The following is a 22379-nucleotide window of genomic DNA, read 5'->3' as shown; positions in this document are numbered from 1 at the left end:
TTCCAAGAATGAGAAATGACCTGTCCCCAAGCTTTGTGGAATTCCAGCATTCGTGCGGCAGAAGGTGGTCCCTGAGATATTCTGGGATATAATAATAATATAACTATCTGAATGAACTCAATTGTTGAGATTATGATCAAATCTGGAACATATAATGCCATTATGTCTAATCAGAAGAGATTATGCAGGATGGATATGATAGCATTCTTCAAATATCTGAAAGGATATCACATATAGAAGAAAATCTGGATCTTCTCTCTCTGTTTCAGATGCCAGTCTGGAGTTCCATGATTTCCCTCTTTCAGATGGTTTCTCGTCGGAAAGTAATAACTGCAAATGGCTACAGAGAATCGCACCTGCACCGCTGCCTTACTGTCCTGGATCTAGTAGCCTTTGGGGTGGGCAGTACCCTAGGTGCAGGGGTGTATGTCTTAGCAGGAGAAGTAGCCAAGAATACCTCAGGACCTAGTATTATCATTTCCTTTTTTATTGCTGCTATCGTATCCATTTTGGCAGGATTTTGTTATGCTGAATTTGGAGCCCGGGTGCCTCTGACAGGATCAGCCTATCTGTACAGCTACGTCACAGTTGGAGAGCTGTGTGCATTCATCACTGGGTGGAACCTGCTATTGTCCTATGTAATTGGTATTATCATGGTTTGAACCTCTCCATTCTAGAACTGTGTTAGATTTCAATTATACCAGGGCTTTGGATCTAAGAAAATATAACCAGACAGTGCTTAAGTAGATGTGAATTTCTAGAGAGAATGAAGCTCAGTATTATAGCCCATTTAGCATTTAGTTGCCCTGGGAAAAGCCATTGTTGAAAATACTGTAGAATCTAAAGACTCTATGCCAGTGATGGAGAATCTATGGCATGGGTGCCACAGGTGGCACATGGAGCCATATCTGCCGGTACGCAAGCTGTTGCCCTAGCTCTGCTCCAGCACTCATGTGCGCAGCGGCCAGCTGATTTTCGGCTCGCAGGGAGCTTTGGGAGGGCATTTCAGCTACTGGAGGACCCTGGGTAGAGTGAAAAATGGGCCTAACTGGCCCATCAGAAGTTGGGAAATTGGCTGTTTCTAGCCTACAGAGGGCCTCCTGGGGAGCAGAGGAGGTAATTTTCAACCTCCCCAGGAATTGAATTATGGGTGTGGGTTATTATGCAGGCGCATAATACGCACACACTTTCGGCACCTGAGGGAAAAAAGGTTCACCATCACTGCTCTATGCCATGCAGCATAGACTAGGCAAGGGGAACATTAGCATAATGAATTTTCTTTATTGGCCTGTGAATGCTAGGAGGCACAAAGCCAATTCACTATATATTTCAAGGTGTTTTAAATGCACTGAAATGGCAGCTTTGTAATAAGCCCCCTTCTGATTGTGTGGGGACTGTGTGCACTTGGGGGCCTGTGTGAAATAGAAGAATTGGACTCTGCATCTTAGGTTGTATATGAGTGGGATATTGAAAGTGATGGAGTGAGTTTGTTTGTTTATTCAATTTTTATAGCCACCTATCTGAAGTCATATACTAAACAATTGTCAGGCTGCCTCTGGACCTATAACTCCTTTTTCCTCTTCTTCTTTTCTTCTTCCCTTCCTCCTCCTCCCCCCCCCCCTGCAGTTATCAACAGCTTCCTGTGCAATGTAAAAGTTTGCAAAATATGTTGTTCTTAAAGTTTGATATGCTGTGCCTCATAGAAGACAATGTTTAGTATATCTGGTTTGTTCTCTATAGGAGCTTCCAGTATAGCCAGAGCATGGAGTGCTACTTTTGATGAGATTTTGGGCAAAAACCTGGGGAATGTTTTCAACATACATCTGACCCTGAGCATCCCAGGTCTGGCTGAATATCCAGATATCTTTGCTGTTTGCCTAATTTTTATGGTGACAGGTATGTTTGCATGATTGTTTCTCAATCTTGTAACTATTAGAAACCAACCCTATATCAAGGTAACCATTTTTCTAGAAGTAAACAATTTTATCTTCCCAATCCTGTAGTTGCCACTCACAAGATTTACTACTGCTGTTGCTATTATGCTTGCTAGCATGCCCTGTTATATCGGGGCAAGGAATGGCTTCTGATTCATTAATTGTGCATGGATGTGAATTTTGGGTGTTAAATTCTAACTCATTGGGAGGACATCGGGTTTGAAAAGGCTGCAGGAAGGCATTGACATTTGTTAAGTACTAAATCAAAGTTTGCTTTCCAAATCTGCCCAAGTTCTGTAGGAGCTAAAAAAAGTGAATAATTTTTAGCTATCTTCCCAGACATCTTTTGTGTAACAATATAACATGCCTTCCTTATTTCAGACCAGACCATGTTCAATTTGGGTTATATGGATTGCTTTCAGAACTTTAGAAACCTTTCACAGTATTGCTGGGAGATGCTGAAGATTGCACTGAAGACATTTGGCATGGACAACCTGCATTCTGATCTGTAGCCTCTTTAACAATGAGCACCTCCACAATCCATTATTACTGTTATCTGAAGTGCTCGATGTAGCCACATCCTTTAAGATTGTAATGAACCCTAGATCCGGGACAGTTCCCACCATAGAAGTTCCTAAGACTTGGCTTGGGTTCTAGGTCTGGGCGCTGCTGAATTTTTGCATATTAGAAAGTATTGTTTTAGTCCGGACAATTAGCTAGTTTTAATTTTTAATCTATATATTATTGAATCCGCTGAGAATCTTTTTGGCAGTAGGTGGCATTTACAAATACAATGAATAATGCAGGAAATATCTCTGTCTGGTTCTTTTGGCAATTATATTTTACAAGCTATTTAGAACTAGCAAGTATACTTTCAGTTTGTAAAGGGAGTTTTTTCTACACCATGTCCAGATATTCTTGACATATGCTTTCAGATCGCAAATTTAATTTTGCTTTTTTTTTTACTCCACAGGCCTCCTCTCCATAGGTATAAAAGAATCTACTACAGTGAATAAAGTCTTTACAATTATTAATGTGGCCATCCTTATCTTTATAACAATTAGTGGGTTTTTCAAAGGAGACCTGAAAAATTGGAGATTAAGTGAAGATGATCTTCGAAGACTAATTAATAGTAACCTTAGGTAAGAAACTAGTTTGATCAGTGCTCAAATAAAACCCAACAAATGTCCACAAAATATATTTTCAAAAGATTCAGAATCAGTTTACAAAAAAAGAAAACGCTTTGTGAATATTTTCTGCAAAGCACCATATTCAAGGTATTTCTGTTTATTGTTAGAGGATTAGTAACAATTTATTTCATTTGTGAGCTGAACCTCTCCTTTTGTAGAGAAATCAGGATAGCATATATCTGGGGAAATAGGTTAAACAAAAGAAGTATCATGAACTTCACAGTTAAACTAGGATTGGAATTTAACTTTTCCCAGTTTAACATTCCTTCTTCTATACACCATAGCACTCTAATTGATTTTTTTAGTTAACTTCAACAAGATTATTTCAGAAAAACAACACTCCTTTCTATCCTTGAGCATCCACTGTTTTCCCATCTGTAGTTTTGTTGTACACCCTTCTTCCATTCATACATCATTCACAGGCCCCAATTAAATCAACTGTACCAATTCAGTTCTTTCTCAGATTGATTGATTTAATGTGTTTTTTCTTCAAAGTAACCAAACTGTGGCTGGCAATGGAACATGGAAATATGGAACTGGAGGGTTTATGCCATATGGCTTTTCAGGCACTCTGGCTGGAGCTGCTACATGCTTCTATGCTTTCGTTGGATTTGATTGCATTGCAACTACAGGTAAGAACAGTGCCAGATTAAGGTCAACTGATGTCTTACACATGGCCCAGCAATGGTGCCCTGGGCCCTTCCAAGTCTCAACAATAGCTGAAAATTAAGAGCATAGAAGTGAAAAAGTTAAGGGCAAGATACTGGGACGCACTGTGCTTCAGTGGTTCTCCTCCTACCTCTCTGGCTGGTCGCAGTCGGTGTTAGTGGGGGGTCAGAGGTCGACTCCGAGGTCTCTCCCTTGTGGAGTACCTCAGGGGTCGGTCCTCTCCCCCTTGCTATTTAACATCTACATGAAACCGCTGGGTGAGATCATCCAAGGACATGGGGTGAGGTATCATCAATATGCCGATGATACCCAGCTTTACATCTCCACCCCATGCCCAGTCAACGAAGCGGTGGAAGTGATGTGCCGGTGCCTGGAGGCTGTTGGGGCCTGGATGGGTGTCAACAGACTCAAGCTCAACCCGGATAAGACGGAGTGGCTGTGGGTTTTGCCTCCCAAGGACAATCCCATCTGTCCGTCCATTACCCTGGGGGGGGAATTACTGACCCCCTCAGAGAGGGTCCGCAACTTGGGCGTCCTCCTCGATCCACAGCTCACATTAGAGAACCATCTTTCAGCTGTGGCGAGGGGGGCGTTTGCCCAGGTCCGCCTGGTGCACCAGTTGCGGCCCTATCTGGACCGGGACTCATTGCTCACAGTCACTCATGCCCTCATCACCTCGAGGTTCGACTACTGTAATGTTCTCTACATGGGGCTACCTTTGAAAAGTGTTCGGAAACTTCAGATCGTGCAGAATGCAGCTGCGAGAGCAGTCATGGGCCTACCCAGGTATGCCCATGTTTCACCATCACTCCGCAGTCTGCATTGGCTGCCGATCAGTTTCCGGTCACAATTCAAAGTGTTGGTTATGACCTTTAAAGCCCTTCATGGCACTGGACCAGAATATCTCCGAGACCGCCTTCTGTCGCACGAATCCCAGCGACCGATTAGGTCCCACAGAGTGGGCCTCCTCCGGGTCCCGTCAACTAAACAATGTCGGTTGGCGGGCCCCAGGGGGAGAGCCTTCTCTGTGGCGGCACCGACTCTCTGGAACCAACTCCCCCCGGAGATCAGAACTGCCCCTACTCTTCCTGCCTTCCGTAAACTCCTCAAAACCCACCTTTGCCGTCAGGCATGGGGAAACTAAACATCTTCCCCTGGGCACGTTGAATTTATATATGGTATGCTTGTGTGTGTGTATGTTAGTATAGGGGTTTTTCTTAAATTTATAATATTTTAATTAATTGGATTATGTATTGGATTGTCTTTTCACTTGTTGTGAGCCGCCCCGAGTTTTCGGAGAGGGGCGGCATACAAATCCAAATAATAAATAATAAATAAATAAACATACACACACACACTCTCTGTGGTGCCTCTTTCCAGTGGTGGGCTACGAGTCAGAACACTAAATTGTGCTAGCCGCCGTGGCTCGTAAGTTCTTGCGGGGCCAGTGTGATTTTGCTGCTGCAAAATTGTGCACGGAGCCGCAGGTGTGCCCGTGTTTCAGCATGCACGAAAGTAAAAAAATCTCACTGAAACATGGGTGCACCTGCGGCTATGTGCACAATTTTGCTTCCTCCACAGGTGCAGCAGCAAAATTGTGCTGACCTCGCAAGAAGCTATGAGCTGCCGCGGCGAGTGCAATTTAGCGTTCCGGCTCGTAGCCCACCGCTGCCCCTTTCCCTTGGTGCCATAGTGATTGATGCTCCTATTTGGCAGTTATATGGCATGTGGCATGCTTATTTGAAATAATTATTTCTCATAATATCTGCCTCGATGATGTGATCCTACTGAGTTTACACACTCTGGTTCCTTTGATTAAACAATATCTATTTGGACTCTGGAAATGTGCCTCTTCTGTATCAATGCCTGCCTTTTGAAATGAGGTTCCCTCACACACATCTGGATGGCCATCGCCCTGCTGTTGTTTAGATGAGCTGTGAAGATCCAGATTTTTGCAAGGAAGAGTGACACCCCTTAATTCATGCTTGCTTTTTAAAATCTTTATTGGAATTTATTAGTTTAATTGTTGTAAGCCAGCCAAAGATGTTGAGAGTTACTCATTGAGTCTAAAAGCAACTTAAAGCCATATTATTTCAGTGTGCTTCCAATCCCAGTGAGTGACCAATCCTAGTGGTACCTCGAAAAGGAATTCGTTTGGGCTTTATTTGCCTTGGACGGGAAATGAACACTCGGACACCAAGCTGGGTAAAATGGGTCACTTTATTAAATATTAACAGAAAGACCTGCAGGGGTCGCTAAATGGGGCGGAGTTTCCTGAACACAACATACTTGGGCAACTCAAATGGGCGTTACTCCATGCCTGGTCAGGGTGAGGCGTACCCCGCCTACTCCGACCCGAAAGCCACGCCCAGCATGTGGGAGGGCTCGCCTTGCATGACCCGGAACCGGAAATGACGTAGGTGAGCCCCAAGGGCACCCCCTTCACACCTCTCTGTCCGTGGAGGAAGCTTGAGTTGTGCAATGGGGGTGCCAATCGTCTTACAAAAGATGCCCAAAGGAGAACACACAGTTGCTACTGATACCCTTTCCGCCCCGTTTCTGCCATATAGTGACCAAGAATATAAACATCCAATTGTTGAATCAGAACCTATTTACATACAGATGCACCCCGTAACCACAAATCCTTACCCTCGTCCAGGATGGAGTAGGAGAAAAAACAATCCGTAGCAAATGCCACAAGACTGCAAAAATTCCTACTCGGCCCCAAACCAGGCGACCTATAAAAACATCCTGGATTGAGCGGAGGGTGGGTGGGTGTCCGTTTGGTGGCGAGCTCGGGGGCAAGAGAAGCCGGGGGGGGGGGGCAAGCAAGCCCTGATAAAGGGCACACGCCACGCCCCTCGGCTTTCCCAGAATGCCCGAGCGGCCATTGATTGTTCTGGGGCGTTCCCGCGCTATTGCGGGGAACGCCCCCAGCTGATGGGGGAGCCGAGTTGGTTCCCGCCATTGGCAATTTTCGGCCCGGCGTTATTTCGCCTGGCCTTTCATTTGCCTTGGATGGGAAATGAACACTCGGACACCAAGCTGGGTAAAATGGGTCACTTTATTAAATATTAACAGAAAGACCTGCAGGGGTCGCTAAATGGGGCGGAGTTTCCTGAACACAACATACTTGGGCAACTCAAATGGGCGTTACTCCATGCCTGGTCAGGGTGAGGCATGCCCCGCCTACTCCGACCCGAAAGCCACGCCCAGCATGTGGGAGGGCTCGCCTTGCATCACCCGAAACCGGAAATGACGTAGGTGAGCCCCAAGGGCACCCCCTTCACACCTCTCTGTCCGTGGAGGAAGCTTGAGTTGTGCAATGGGGGTGCCAATCATCTTACAAAAGATGCCCAAAGGAGAACACACAGTTGCTACTGATACCCTTTCCGCCCCGTTTCTGCCACAGCAGGGGGTCAGATCTCTATCTTGGCCCACTGCTCCCCACCTAAGCCTGCCCCAGCTCACGCAGGCACCACTGCAGGCCTGGGTAAAAATTGCCACTCCTGATATCTTCCTAAATTGACCCAGTGAAAGCTGGGGGGGGGGGGTGTTTAAAAACACATACCCGGGTATCTGATCACTTTGCCTCCCCCTGCCATGTTAACCTATATCCTGGTCCCGTCAACCGCTGTTGGAATGACGGTGACTCTGCATCCCCTCCATGTGGGGGTATCAAAACCACACACCACGGCCGTAGGCCCCGTACGACCGGTGGTTCACCAGGACATGACATCACTGTGCCAAGTCCACCACCAAATTGTATTTCGAGCCATATGCTCTGCAAGCCCCGGGGGTCTGCCATGACTTGACACCACTGAGCCAAGTCCTTCACCAGCACCAGGTCGTTGCCACCAGTGTGCAACACCAACAATCTGGTCCATATGCTCTGCCAGCCCCGGGGGTCTGCCATGACTTGACACCACTGAGCCAAGTCGTTCACTGACACCAGGTCATTGCCACCAGTGTGCAACACCAACAATCTGGTCCATATGCTCTGCAAGCACCGGGGGGACTGCCATGACTTGACGCCACTGAGCCAAGTCCTTCACCGCCACCAGGTCGTTGCCACCAGTGTGCAACACCAACAATCTGGTCCATGTGCTCTGCAAGCCCCGGGGGACTGCCATGACTTGACGCCACTGAGCCAAGTCCTTCACCACCACCAGGTCGTTGCCACCCGTGTGCAACACCAACAATCTGGGTCCGGCCCATCACTGCTCCCGACTTTTCACAACGGAAGAGGCCCGTCTCAAACGAAGACCTCCGAGCTCAAGCCTTTCCACTGAAGCCCCAGCGACTCAGCAACCTCCACATTCCTGAAGATAATGTTGCAGCTCAACGTTCAGCCACCAAGCCATGCTGTGGCCGCAGTTCACTACTGTGGGCAACGGAAGGGCAGCTCCTTCGCACTTCGCACGTAACAAAGTGGAGCAGGGCCAGGACCTAGAGAAACGATAAGAATACAAAGACAGTGTTAGCCACCCGATCCCAAAAGCGCTTGTACTCAGGTGCTCTGAATCTACTTCATGAAAGCCACTGACTTCCATCTGCCACCGGATTCATTACTTTGCTGAGAACTTGTTGAGACCTGCATTCGGTATTGTTGGGGGAATACCACCCGATATCCTGCTGATCCTCCTGTAACGGCCCCTAACTGTTGTTTATTCAGTGGAGGCCTGTCTTATGGTAAAAAAAAAAGACACCATTCCTTGGCTTCATCGCTTTACTTGCACTGAGTCCATCATACCCCGGCATATATCCTTGTTTGATATACCCGGCCAGTGATCAAACCACCATCTGCGTTACTGGTCAGCCACCGTGCGTAACCAACGCGGCTGCTGCAGCCCCCATTTAACAACCGTTTGCTGGCCAGGGCACCTTGCGTGATCCACTACTATGCGATCATGACAGCACCTTGCAGACCTACCATGTCCCAAAGGCCATTTTTTTGGCTGTCGTGTGAAACAGCCTTTCCTCGTTGGGTGAGGATCTGGGTCTCATCCAATGCCCGCTGCCCCTGAAACTGGGCAATGTATAGCGGCTTACTAATTTCTCCCCAATCTGAGCCCTTTCCTTGGACCATCTCTTGATCATTCCCCCTATCCTCAAATAGTTTGACACCGAGGTCTTTTGTTAGGAGAGCTAAGCCCACCTGTTGCCCCTACATGAAGGCATGTAACCATGTGGTCCAACCTGCACTCCTTTGCTTGAGCGATGGCACCGTCCACCAGTTCTGGATACCCTGCTTCCTGGCCTATGCCATGTGGCTGCCAACCGCCTGCCCATGCACACATACTCCCTGTTAACGGACTGGGCCTCCTGTTGCTGTCTCGCTTCCCTCCACCAATGGGCCAGCTGTACACCATAGCCGCAGACCCATGTTCCTGTATTCCTCTCAGGCAATCATAATACTCTTCCCCCAGCATTAAAATGCCAGGGTGATTAGCCAATATGCTCCGTGGCCCTGCCTGCTCACCCGGGGAGTAGGATAATTGCAAAAAATGTATGAAGATAAGCAAAGGCCCATGCCAATGCTTTCTTTACCGTTAGCGCATGGATTAGCTTTACCAACATGACTTAATCAATATAACCATAATATCAATGGTACCATGCTGACACCACGACTTCAATATTGTTTATGATAATAACATTTTCTAAATTATTATTCACTAAAACAATTAATATAATGCTTAATAACTCATATTAAGCTAAAATCAACTCAAGTGTGAATTTGATTCAGATGCCTCAATGCTTAGCGTTCTTGCAAGCCCCCCATTCCGGTAAGTGACTACACCATTCCTTATGAACAAACTAAAGGGGCTGAGATAAACTGACTAATTTATTTATTTATTCGATTTTTATGCTGCCCCTTCTCCTTAGACTCATGGCGGCTCGCAACATGTCAGCCATAGCACTTTCAAACAGAGCCAGGCTATTGCCCCCACAATCCGGTTCCTCATTGTCTTACTCCTGAGGGGATTAACCAGAAATTAGGAGATTTCCAACTTTCGGCATGGTAATGACATGGGGATCCACAGGCTGAGTTATGGTATTAATGGTATCTTTCAGTTTTGTTGGTACAGAAAAAGGCCTGCTACCAACTGCACCCGTACTGTTATAGCCTTCAGTACAATACTTTACATTTGGAAATGTGGCAAAATTCAGAATATTAGTAGCACCATTCATGGAGACATCATGACTTCCATAATTTGTTTTTATATCTGTGCACAATTCATATAATTATTAAACACATAATCAGAACTATGAAAGTGTATGTATTTCAAAGTGATCTCAGGGCTTCTTATGTCTGCATTTAACAGGTGAAGAAGTTAAGGATCCTCAAAAATCTATTCCCCTGGGAATTGTTTTCTCACTTCTCATCTGTTTCCTGATATATTTTGGTGTTTCTGCTGCCTTGACCCTCATGATGCCCTATCACCTTTTGGATCCACTAAGCCCATTACCAATGGCTTTTGAATATATTGGATGGAGATCAGCCAAGTACACTGTTGCTGTGGGGTCACTCTGTGCACTTACAACTAGGTAGAGCTATCTCGTTGTATCCTTATGTTTTAAGAACCTAACAAAAACTGTCTTGTCTAGGATGATCTAACTATAACCATACAGATATGCCCAAGACCATGACAAAGGCAGGAAGGCAACATGTCACACAATGTTGCTCATTAAGCATTTATCTTAAAGGTTGTGAAACTTGGGTTCCATTTAACTGTCATTAACAGACACTGATATATCAGTGCTTAGTAAATTTATATGTGGCAATCACTATACTTCAGGATAGCAAATTTGGTAAATAAATGAATGATGCATTTTAGCAGACTTTTCCATCTGATTATTTTGAGTCTATAACCATTCATTATACCATATTTTTCAGACTATAAGACACATTTTTTCCCTCCCCAAAAGAGGCTGAAAATTAGGGTGCATCTTATACTCTAAATGTAACTTTTTCGAAGGAGCTAGTGAGTAAAGTGATCTTCCACAATCAGCTGTGCTTTAGAAGCTTTATTTTATCCCTAATCAGGGGATAAAAAGCAAGTGTGTGCAAACTCAAAACCAGAGAACTAATGCACTCAAGCTGACCAGACTAAGGACGCTAGCCAGATGAATACCTGGTACGCATATGTCTGTCCGTCCCCCCCCCCGCAAAAAAAAGTAAGGTATATCTTATACTTCGGTGTGTATTATACTCCGAAAAATACAGTAACATCAAAGTATCAATTCCATGATCTCCTGAAGCTGTAGAATTTTTTCCCTTGGAAAATCTATTTCAATGCATGTAATACAGCAGTGATTTTCGACCTTTTTTGAGCCGCGGCACATTTTTTACATTTACAAAACCATGGGGCACATTGAGGGGGGAGGCGGCGCTAAAAAAAGTTTGGACAAAAAAAATCTCTCTCTTCCTCCCTTTTGCTCTATTTCTCTCTCCCTCTTTCTCTCCCTTCCTCTTTTTTCCTCTCTTCCTTCTTTCCTCTTTGCTCTCTTTCTGTCTCCCTACCTCCCTCTGCCTTTCTCTCTCCCACCTTCCCTCCCTCTCTCTCCCTCTCTTGCTTTCTTTCTCTCTTGTTCTCTTTCTCTCTTGCTTTCTTTCTCTCTTTCTTTCTCTCTTGTTTTCTTTCTCTCTTGCTCTTTCTTTCTCTCTTGCTCTTTCTTTCTTTCTTTCTCTTGTTTTCTTTCTCTCTTGTTCTCTTTCTCTCTTGCTTGCTTTCTCTCTCTTGCTTGCTTTCCCTCTTGTTTTCTTTCTCTCTTGCTCTTTCTTTCTCTCTTTCTCTTTCTTTCTTTCTCTTGTTTTCTTTCTCTCTTTGAGCTTCGCGGCACACCTGACCATGTCTCGTGGCACACTAGTGTGCCACGGCACACTGGTTGAAAAACACTGTAATACAGATTGCCATAGGAAACAAAGAGTTATTAACGTGGATATTTTATTCTTTTCTTGGGGTTCTTTTGCAGCTTATTAGGTTCTATGTTCCCAATGCCCCGAATTTTATTTGCAATGGCCAGGGATGGACTTCTCTTTCATGTTTTGGCCAGAGTGAACAGCAAACAAAATCCAGTTATTGCAACTTTGGTAGCTGGGGCAGTTTCAGGTAAATCTAGCTATTGTTTTTCCAGAAAAAATAATGATGAACATAAATATCCTTTGAATTGAACTTGACCATTGTTGAATCATGGCTAGGGGTATCCATCCTTTAGAAGCAGTTTAGAGATGCTTTTGATCCCATCCAAAGTTGACTCTCTAAAGTAGTGCCTTCTTTATAATCTCACTCAAAACCAGAAAGTTGGGTCCTTTGCTGAATAGCAGAGAGATGCGGATCTCAGAGTACTCGGAGTTATTTTTAAAGTGCACTCCCTGTTCACACAGAATTTCTCCCATATCTAATTTCTAACTCAAGAGCCTGAAACCACGACAAGTATTTACAAGAGTTGTTTTGGCAAAGTAATAGTGATCTTGTCCTTGTACAGATGTCTATAAGAATAGAAACTTCAACGGATTGTGCTTGCAGTAGGCACCATTTTCTGTTTTCACAGCACTGCTTGCTGTCCTTTTTGATCTGAAGGTCTTGGTTGATGTGATGTCTATTGGAACACTGCTGGCCTACACTTTAGTTGCTGTCTCCATTCTACTTCTCAGGTAGTACAATAACCTGCACTATTGTTACCAAACTAGAATACTGACAAAGTATATATGATTGTGAATGGTTCCATACATTTCTTTGGATATAGAATGACTCAATATTAGAAGAATACTTATGATGTATTATCATGTAATATATTATTTTCCATATTCAGTTAATTTCCACAAACAGCATTGATGATCCTAGCGCATTGGGCCATTACTCTCATGGAGATTTTCCTTGCAATTTCATATTTCTGCATCTCTCTTTCCCTCTCTACCCAACTGTCATGTTCTTACATGTGGAAATTTTAGTGAGGAATTTGAATCAGAATCCAAAACCACAAAAACTAAGCCATAGTTTTGTATGCTAAGATGTCTCCATTGCCTCCTTTAGCCTTCTTAATTCTCTAAAAATGATTTTATTTATGATGGCTTTAACATATTGTTAATACTATCTGGGGATGCCAATTCCATTGGGCAGAAATAAGACACCATTAATCTTTTGTTAAATTATTTTGTAGGTACCAACCTGATCCTAGTTCTCCAGATCCAACAGAAAAGTCAACTATAAGTAGAACTGTCTGGATAAACCTTCTCAGACACCCTGATATAAACCCATCCCATCATTCTTCCAGACTGGTGGTATACACAGTGTTTATTCTTGGTAAGTGTTGGGCACATTTAGAATTCTGAAATTTGAGCATGCTTTGGTCTCTTTAGAAAATGGCTATCATGGAGAAAGGTTTAACTAGTTAAAACAGTAGGCATGACATTCATTAAATAGATAGCCAATTGGTTGCTTTCACCATCTCTAGCTTCAGCATATCCTCTCTTTTTTCCCCCTTAAAATCTGCAGCCACCTACTCTTTTTATTTATATTTTTTTCTAATGATGCCTATGGGAATCCTGGAGCTATTCTTATAAATACAAGAACATTAGAGGTTTTGTTTTGAAGTTAGACATCTTTTTTCCTTCCTCTCCTCCCAATTACTATTTTTAAAATAATATTTAAATTTAAATAATAGGGAACCTGAAATGTCCATGGGCATATTCATGGATTTAATTGACATATAACATCTAAAATATAAAATACCAAGTAGAAAAATAAGGAAACACAGGTTAAAACCCCCCACCAAATTTGTTAAGTATCAACATGAGAAGAAAAAGAGATGTCTCTTGATTATTCTTCTAAAGGCAAAGAAAGTTTGGTTGAATATAATCCCTGAGAAAGTACAATCCATAAATTGGAATAATGTAGGGGAATGTTATTTTTTGTATGGAGAAAGACATATTAAAGTATTTTCAAAAATTACCACCAAAGCATTCAAATAGTTCTATAACAGGTTTTTGAAGCTTTAAAATGTTTGAAAGTTAAGATCAGTGCGTGGAAAAGTATGTAGATTTATAATTTAATCATATACATTATTATGCACTAGTTAGAAAACTGACTATTGTAGTCTGCACCATTTATATTTAAATTTATAGATATGCTTTTTAAATTAAAACATATTTATGGTGTAAACTCCTCTGGTTAAATCCAACCATCTTAAAAGGAAAACACTCTCTCAAACTACAAGCAGTTATTTTAAGGTTATAAAAATCCAATCACTACCATTTTATCTAGTCTAGATTTAATTTTGTTCATCGACATTGAATCCATGACCAAACATAACATCCATATTGATGTTCTTGGGTACTATTATCTCTGAACAATATATAATGTATATAATGTATAAAAATCAGATAAGAAAAGTGTTGCATCAAATAAATGCATAAATATGTATTAAATATTACAACCATCACTTGGAATAGAAACAGCCAGATCATATGTGTAACTCTACAATATTCAAAACAGCTATCATATATAACCCTAGGAAAAAACTAGCTTAAAGATTTACTAGTTCCTAAAAGATTTTAGATTAAGCAACCATGCCATTCTATCACACACTTTTCATTGCATGTATAGGATGGTATGGTCCTTTATGAGGAAAATGTGCTTGTCCCCTGCATGCTTTTCATAGATTATGTTCTATCCAGCTCTATTCATCTGTGTTGTATGCGTGCTGACTTCCATAAAGATGCCATGTTTGACATCTGGATCTCTGTGGTGTATTGTCTGCCTTTTTTCCAACTTGCTGGGAATTCTGCTGGCATCTCTGGTCATCTGGAGACAGCCTCAAAGTCAGAAGAAAGTAGATTTCATGGTAAGCAGCAAAACACTTGGTTAGCAAGCCAAATATGTGCATGGGGTTTGAACCACCCATTCATGAACTGAAGTAGCTTTTAGAACCTACTATGGACTAATACCCATTAACCACCCTCTCACACTGCAGAAAAAGATCATACAATATTGACTTCAAAAGAAATGTTGGTATATCATATGGGGCCTATAGAAGGCCACATTTTAATAAAAGTGAGGCCTTGTATAGGCCACATATCTAAGTCTAAGGCCTAAATATATATGTGTGTTAATTTAGGTACCATGCCTGCCATTCCTACCCATCTTCAGTATCTTCGTCAATAGTTTTCTGATGGCCCAACTGAGCTATGAGACCTGGGTTCTGTTTTCAGTATGGTTGCTTATTGGTAAGTGCAGAGATGTACTCATCATGATTTGTCCCTTTGTCCCTTGAATACCTGATAAGGCAAAATTCTTGATTATCTCACCAGAATTACTAAATTCTAATTATGGCTTATTATTTGACAGAAGAAAGGATTATAGAACAAGGGAAGTCAATTCTGAGACACTTTCTCAAATTCCATTCCTACTTATCTCACCCTTGACTTGGTTGCAGCTCTTTCTATTCCTCAGACTTACAAAGAGCTATTTGACGGTGGAGTCAGTTATCCAGCAGAGTAGTAGATTCTCCTTCATTAAATGTGTCCAAATGGAGGCTAAATCAACATTCATCTAAAATGCTTGAATGTGGATTTCTTCACTGAGTAGAGAGATGGATTCTATTGTATAAATAACCTGTTCCTTTTTATTTCTGGGGCTATAGGGCAGATTGAATTTTCAATTAAAACATTAGTTAATGCATCTACTAGGGGTATCACCAATACTTTTCAATTAAACGTGTTTCCACCCATCAGAATAAGATATACAGGCCACCAAGGGTCTGTGTAGTATAATCAGTCCCAAATCATATACAACTCATAAAATAAAGGTACTATCGTTCTAGTCCATATCACCAGAAATGTAGTTTATTCATTTATTATGCTGTTATGGGTTGGTTTGGGTTGGGGTTCTGATTTAGTGAATTGTGAATCATTGTTTGACCCTGGTTTACTGGAGAAACCACAACTAGCTGGAGTTGAAAGCAAGTGAGGCACATTTTGACTTTCCACTATGTTGATTTCGGTCAATCGTAGATAAATAAATTATGCCTTAGGGATGAGGTGTTAACTTTGATAACCTTGATGACAAGCATTTTATTTACAAAGTCAGCCATAGACTATATTACTGTAAATGTTTTTATATGGGTGTTTGTGATGGGGTTATTCTATTTATTTTACATTCTGAAAGGGAAAAACTGATACTGCTGTCTTATGTGTTGCAGGTTTTTTCATTTACTTTGGCTATGGAATTTGTCACAGTACAGAGAATAAGAAGAACAAAGATTCATCTCTAGAGAAAACAACTCATTTAATAAACAGCACAGATTCAAATGTCACTTTTAAAAAATGACTCCAAGGAAACCATGGTGTGAAATGGCTTATTTCCTAACAATGCTTTTATTGTTATCCATTTACTTCTATTTCTCAATAAGTTACAGAAAAGAAAGCCAATTTAGTGTAGAAGTTAAGGCATTAGGCTAGAAACCTGGAATCCATGCATTCTATTCCCATCTTAGGTAAAAATCTCACATTTTTGTGACTTTAAGAATGTCCATGCATTCTATTCCCATCTTAGGTAAAAATCTCACATTTTTGTGACTTTAAGAATGTCATTCTATTCCCATCTTAGGTAAAAATCTCACATTTTTGTGACTTTAAGAATGTCCTTCTCTCTCAACCTGAGGAAGGAGCAAAGACAAACCACCTAAAAAAAATCCACCTTGCCAACAAAATTCCAGGCAGTTACCAAGAATCAAAAACTGACCTAGAAGAAAATTAGAACAGATAATTAATTAATATCTGTTAATATCTACTGAAGAGGCAGGAGACGATTTAGTGACTTCAGCTTTTTATTGGTCATAGCAAGCAAACATCAGCAAGGTCCTGCTATAGGGAGCCCTTTAAATCAGGAGCAAATTAGATTTTATGTGCTTGAGTTCCTGGTGAGACTGGAGTGAAAACCTCCCAGCTTCTCAGGACATAACAATATCATTCATATCCACTAGATCAGGGTTGTCAAACTTGTGGTCCGCAGGCTGAATGTGTCATGTGCTGGCCACCTTCAATTTTTAAGATTTCAATTTTTATTAGATCTTCAGTTCTGTAACTAGTGATACTGTAAATTGAGGGATCTCTAGTTGAAATACAGAAAGGCAGTAAAACCAGATAGTGTACTTGCTAATAAAGTGATTTTCTAATGCACAATATGAAAGAATAGCTACTGCTGGAAATAATTAAACTATGAGAACTGAGCTGCTAAAATATAGCAGTAGATGGCAGTAAGGAAATAAAATATAATTTTTTGGTTTTCCATCTGTGACTTATCAGGAATTACCCATTTCAGATCTAGTGATTCTAGTCAGTTGGGTCTAGTGATTACAACATCAGGCTAAAAACCAGGAGACTGTGAGTTCTGGTCCCATTTTAGGCATTAAAGTCAACTGGGTGGCCATGTGCCAGTCACTCTTTCTTATACCAACTTAATTCAGAGTTGTGAGGAAACTATCAGGAAGAAGGAGTATTAGGTATGTTTGCTGTTGAGTTATTTATTTTTTAAATTTATTAAATTTATATGTCACCTATCTCACTATCCAAAGTGATTTTTATAAATTATTCATAAAAATAATAAAGGTGAAATAAAATAAATACATATTTCCTTTAATCTGAACAGTTACTAGAGTTTTTGTAAGCATTGGAGCTACTCATGTCACCGTGATTCATACTTGCAATATGAAAATATCTCCCTGCAAAAAAAAATCCTAGCTTTAACATCTTATAGCAAGTAAAGAACCAAAACCAAATACCACTCCTGGACCAGATTTTCAAGATCAGGAAAATAAACATAGCTTACAGTTGTAAATGGGATTGACAAAGTGATAGATATTATTGGGGCCGAGGTATGTCCATTGGGGATGACTTCTCACCTACTGTTTTTTCATTAAGATATTCTTATCTTTCATTATCTCATTTTAGAACCCAGATATATGACTTGGTCCTGCAAACTACAATCCTATATTCCATTAGGCTAGAATATTTATAGGACACCATCTATCCATTGTTTGTTGGCCTAATGTGCTATGGTACATAATAAGCCTGTATATTCCTTTCTATAAATCATTCTGAAAAACACAGATGTTCCTACAAAAATCACTTCTTGAGAACTAGGCATGGACAATATGGTTAATCAGAAGAACCAATCAAAACGATGGAGAGAGTGATGTTGCCTAGGAAATTTTTAATCAGTTACTGCATAAGTACTAGTGTTGAATAAGGAGATCTTTTATGACATTTTCCTAGAATCATAGTACAATATGGTCATCTAGTTCCTGTGGATACACGACCCATTAGAGCAGGAGTGTCAAACTCTTGGCCCATGGGCTGGATACATCACATGCTGGCCACGACCATTCCCGGTTTAGCAAAGGTGTGTGTGTTGTAATATGTTACGTGACAACCCTGCACTAGAACATCTTCTGCTGACTAATTATTTGGTGAGGTAGAACTCACCACTTCATGTAGCAGCCTTTTCTATCAAAGAGCATCAATCAGAGAGATATTCCTAATATCCAGCCTGAATCTACTGCTTTGTAGCTTTAATCCATTGTTTCTGTAACATTAGGCAATAGAGTATACAGTGGTACCTCTGCTTACTAATTTAATTCATTCGGTGACCAGGTTCTCAAGTAGAAAAGTTTGTAAGAAGAAGCAATTTTTCCTATAGGAATCAATGTAAAAGCAAATAATGTGTGCGATTGGGGAAACCACAGGGAGGGAGGAGATTCATAGAGAGGCCGCACGGAGGATTCTCCCTGCCTTTTCTGGTCCTGTTTCCTCCCAGGAGATTCCTAGAGAGGACCCACAGAGGCTTCTCCCCGCCTTTTCCGGCCCTGTTTCCTCCCAGGAGATTCCTAGAGAGGCCCCACAAAGGTTTCTCCCTGCCTTTTCTGATTACAGTTTCAGAGGCTCCGGTTTGTAAGTGGAAATAGTTCTTGAGAAGAGGCAAAAAAATCTTGAACACCTGGTTCTTATCTAGAAAAATTCGTAAGTAGAGGTGTTCTTAGGTAGAGGTACCACTGGTACATCCATCCTTTCTTCTATGTGATAGTTCTTCAAATATTTGAAGGCTGCTATCCTGTCTCCCCTTATGTAGAGATCCTTTAACTGTTCTCCATCTTGGTCACCCTCCAGTTTGATGATATACTTTTTGAACAGCAGTGTCACAACTGAATGTAATATTCCACATGTGGTCTAATCAGGGTAGAGTTTAAAAAAACCCACCTCATTATCTGGGAACAGTTTTGCCCTGAACAATTAAATTCACTCAGATAGAAATTATTTTATGTTGGAGAGAGTCATTCCAAAATCAAATTTTGTAGACACAGATCATTGCATTTATAATAGAGGGCACTTCATAAATTAGTTAAATGTTAGTAATGTTTTTCCAGGACAAAACTATATCAGCTTTCCTTAAATATATAGCAATACTAAATACCAATATTTATTCACTTCATTCAATATCTACGTTGTACTAGAACCACAAAAAATACCAATTTAATCTCTTCATCAAAACAATACATTTTAACATCCAATTTCTTAGAATTTAAATTATTACATGTCTATAGTAGTGCTTCCAATTTGACAATCACTTTTTAAATGTAACTTGTAGCACCACCCTACAATCAGTAGAGGGCATTGTCATTTATCAGCTTTACAAAACAGTCATACAATAAGAATTTTGATCTCTCTTCAATTTTTGAGAACCATTCTAATATACCATACTCAAAATTTTGAACCAGCAAAGAGAGACCCTGTCAAACAAACCCCTAAGATTTTGATTCTAGAAGCAAATTAATTAAAATGATTCTTTTTTCCGTTGTCTTCCAAATCTGTAAGAACCAGTTATTTGATCTAGAAAGTTAGATGATAAGAGGATATGCTCAGGGAGTGATCATAATTCTAACAACTGAGAAAATGGGGAGACCCAGAACAATCAAGTTTGCATAACTGAATAATTTTTATAAGCTTTTCTTAGTGATATGAAAGGTTATCAAGGATAGGCAGCCCCATGTGGCAGGAAAAATTTCAACATCTTCCCTTAAAGCAATGGTTGCCAACTTTTTCATGCCCCCAGGAAATGTTTAATTAATATTTGCATCCCCTAAAAAAATAATTATGATTTGTGATCTGTCACTAAGGCACAGAAGTCACTTTTTTTCATACTCCCTGAAAATTGCATCTCAAATTTACTGAGAATGCGGCCAACCTCTTCCTTAAAGTTTTTCTCCACTACTGTGGTGCTATCCATCCATCCTTAAATCAGTAGAAAATCATAAAGTTGCTGCCCCACTGGTAATTCCTATGCTACCTCTATAATGATAATCCTACAATTGTCCTACTGGAATTCTAAGGTTCTAGTCATATAGTTCCCTGATTTTACTAGATGAGAAATAAGGTGAAAATATTGTACTACTTTAATCCCAGCACAGCTAAGGATGACTTAAGCTTTTGAGTCACACATGAGGTGGAACAAGGTAGAAATATCATGGACAGACACAGCAGAAGAAAGATGCAATGGAGAAAGAAATTTAGTTACGAATCTGTTCAAATTTACAAAGCACTGGTTTAAGATCCAACTACTTTAGAATTTTGGTATATCTCTAGTTCCATTGGTTGAAATCAAGTGTAAACCTTTCATATAGTATCTAGTATCTCACAGATATGTGACTGTGTGAAGTGCAATTTATTGGTAGCCCCTACTCCTTTTTCAGGTAGTTAATTCTGCTACTTCTTGGGAGAAGGAGAAGAGAAAAACCTGGTCTGACTGCCAAATACCACAAAATATCCAAAGGGTGAATTCCCTGACTAGCACTGAAATTGAAAGGAAGATGAAAAAAATCCCATTGTTCAGGATTTCAAAGAATATGGGCGTAAGAGAAAATCCCAACAAGAATTGTCCTTAGGCCATAGAATAACACAGGACCAGCACAGAGGTGTACAACCTAGACCCAAGCCCTCCCATGCCAGCCTTCGGCATGATCCGTTCTACAACAATACATTGTGATTATTAATGTGGCAGAAATGAAAAATTCTTAAATAATCAGGGAATTATTTAGTTCATTTAATGTGAATGTTATCTCTACTCCCATTTCTTAAGTTGGCCGTCATTTGTCGGGGAGGAGTATGACCTGTGGCTTGTCCCTTGAAGGCCACCTTAGTCCACGGGATTAAAAAAAATATCTGAACACCTCTGGAGTAGGATGCAGTGATGAAACAGTTACATTGTGGTCTCCTTCCTTCCTTTCCTGTTTTTATACCACGTCGTCAGTGTCTTTGGCTTCTCAAAGTGCTATGTGGCAATGAGTGAAGTCTCAGTAGAGATAGCAAAGGGGCGGCCTGAATCGCCATGAAGCACCCTGTACAAGAGCTCTTCTTTCTCTCGGTGACTTTGCTCCCTCAGCTGGGTCTCCTTTTCCAAGGCCCCACGAATGGTCAGAAGCTCCTCAGACAGCTGCCTATTAAAGCATGGTAAGAATTAAAGTTCTTAGACCACAGGGTACAGGTAGGAAGAAAGAAGGAAGTATGCATCAGTTTTCAGTCCAAGGAGTTGTCAAGCGTACACTTTGCATAGCTTTGTGGCTACCTTTAAAGACTTTCCAATTATAGCAGTAGCATTTAGACTTATATACCACTTCATAGTGCTTTTACAGTCCTTTCTAAGCGGTTTACAAAATCAGCATATTGCCCCCAACAATCTGGGTCTTCATTTTACACACCTTGGAAGGATGGAAGGCTGACTCAACCTTGAGCTGGTGGTGAGATTTGAACTGCTGAACTACAGCAAAGAGTTAGCTGAAGTAATCTGCAGTGCTGCACTCTAACCACTGCGCCACCCTTGCTCTTAGAATTAGAAAGCCTTTGAGGCTTTGAAGGCTTTGTGGACTTTTAATTTAAGCCTTTCCAATTGGATCTAATACTTTTTTTAAATTTTCTGCATTGGTGAAGGGTTGGGGATTAGCACAATGAGTTCTTGATTTCATGAAGATATTTAATATGTACAATTTACTCCTTAATAACGTTGCTGAAACTCTGCGTGGTCCCCAATACCCAAGCCTCACTCTCTGGAGGAAGATCCTTGAGGAATCAGAAGTGACAATCCCAGTTTATTCCAGAGTCAGAAAGTCCCATAGATTCTGTTCTAATTTGTGGCTCTTCAAATGTTACTGAATTCTTAATTGTCATCAGCTGTAGCTTGAGTCTGGACAAGATGCTAAGCCATGATTTCCTCGGTCATAATTTCTTGAATAGATCATTCTAAGTCATAGACCATGATTTCCAAATCATATAGTGGCTTTTAAGACAAATCTAGAATAATGCCATTATGGCTTAATGTGCTATATAAGCCCAGCTAGTCTAAGAGTTGGGAGGAATAATGGAAGGTTGCAGTTAGTATGGAAGCCTTAAAGCACTCACTCAGTTCTACTAGGAGAAATTACTGACTGGGGAGAAAAGTATACATAATATATTCTTGAAAACAAACATCTTAAAAAAAACCTTCCCGAGAATATAATAGTTCTTCACATGTTTGCAATACTACTGAGTGCAGTA

General features: G+C 41.1%; 2 protein-coding genes across 2 annotated transcripts in view; one reads left to right on the top strand and one right to left on the bottom strand.

The window, feature by feature from the left end:
• Window positions 1-269: 269 nt before the first annotated feature.
• LOC139160771 (cationic amino acid transporter 2-like) lies at window positions 270-17436 on the top strand. The gene is made up of 11 exons (XM_070739041.1): window positions 270-645; window positions 1741-1896; window positions 2908-3076; window positions 3620-3756; window positions 10120-10342; window positions 11771-11907; window positions 12350-12452; window positions 12959-13101; window positions 14475-14641; window positions 14915-15023; window positions 15998-17436. The coding sequence occupies exons 1-11, from the start codon at window positions 270-272 to the stop codon at window positions 16123-16125; spliced, it is 1848 nt and encodes a 615-aa protein (XP_070595142.1). The 3' UTR covers window positions 16126-17436.
• Window positions 17437-19248: 1812 nt separating this feature from the next.
• Window positions 19249-22379, bottom strand: part of CCDC69 (coiled-coil domain containing 69) — a 47956-nt gene continuing 44825 nt past the window's right edge. The window contains exon 9 of the mRNA XM_070739042.1: window positions 19249-21286. Coding sequence (XP_070595143.1) covers window positions 21121-21286 — 166 coding nt within the window. The 3' untranslated portion in view covers window positions 19249-21120. The remainder of the gene's footprint in view (window positions 21287-22379) is intronic.

This window comes from Erythrolamprus reginae, chromosome 2, assembly GCF_031021105.1.
Source record: "Erythrolamprus reginae isolate rEryReg1 chromosome 2, rEryReg1.hap1, whole genome shotgun sequence".
Taxonomy (NCBI): Eukaryota; Metazoa; Chordata; class Lepidosauria; order Squamata; family Dipsadidae; genus Erythrolamprus; species Erythrolamprus reginae.
The sequence above is the reverse complement of the archived record's forward strand: the minus strand, read 5'-3'. Positions and strand labels throughout refer to the sequence as shown.

Excerpts from the sequence above, each read along its gene's own strand:
- LOC139160771 (XM_070739041.1), top strand. The coding sequence starts at position 270 with ATGCCAGTCTGGAGTTCCATGATTTCCCTCTTTCAGATGGTTTCTCGT. Across the intron at positions 3,077-3,619 it reads CTAATTAATAGTAACCTTAG|TAACCAAACTGTGGCTGGCA; the intron begins GTAAGAAACTAG and ends TTTTCTTCAAAG. Across the intron at positions 14,642-14,914 it reads AGAAGAAAGTAGATTTCATG|GTACCATGCCTGCCATTCCT; the intron begins GTAAGCAGCAAA and ends GTGTTAATTTAG.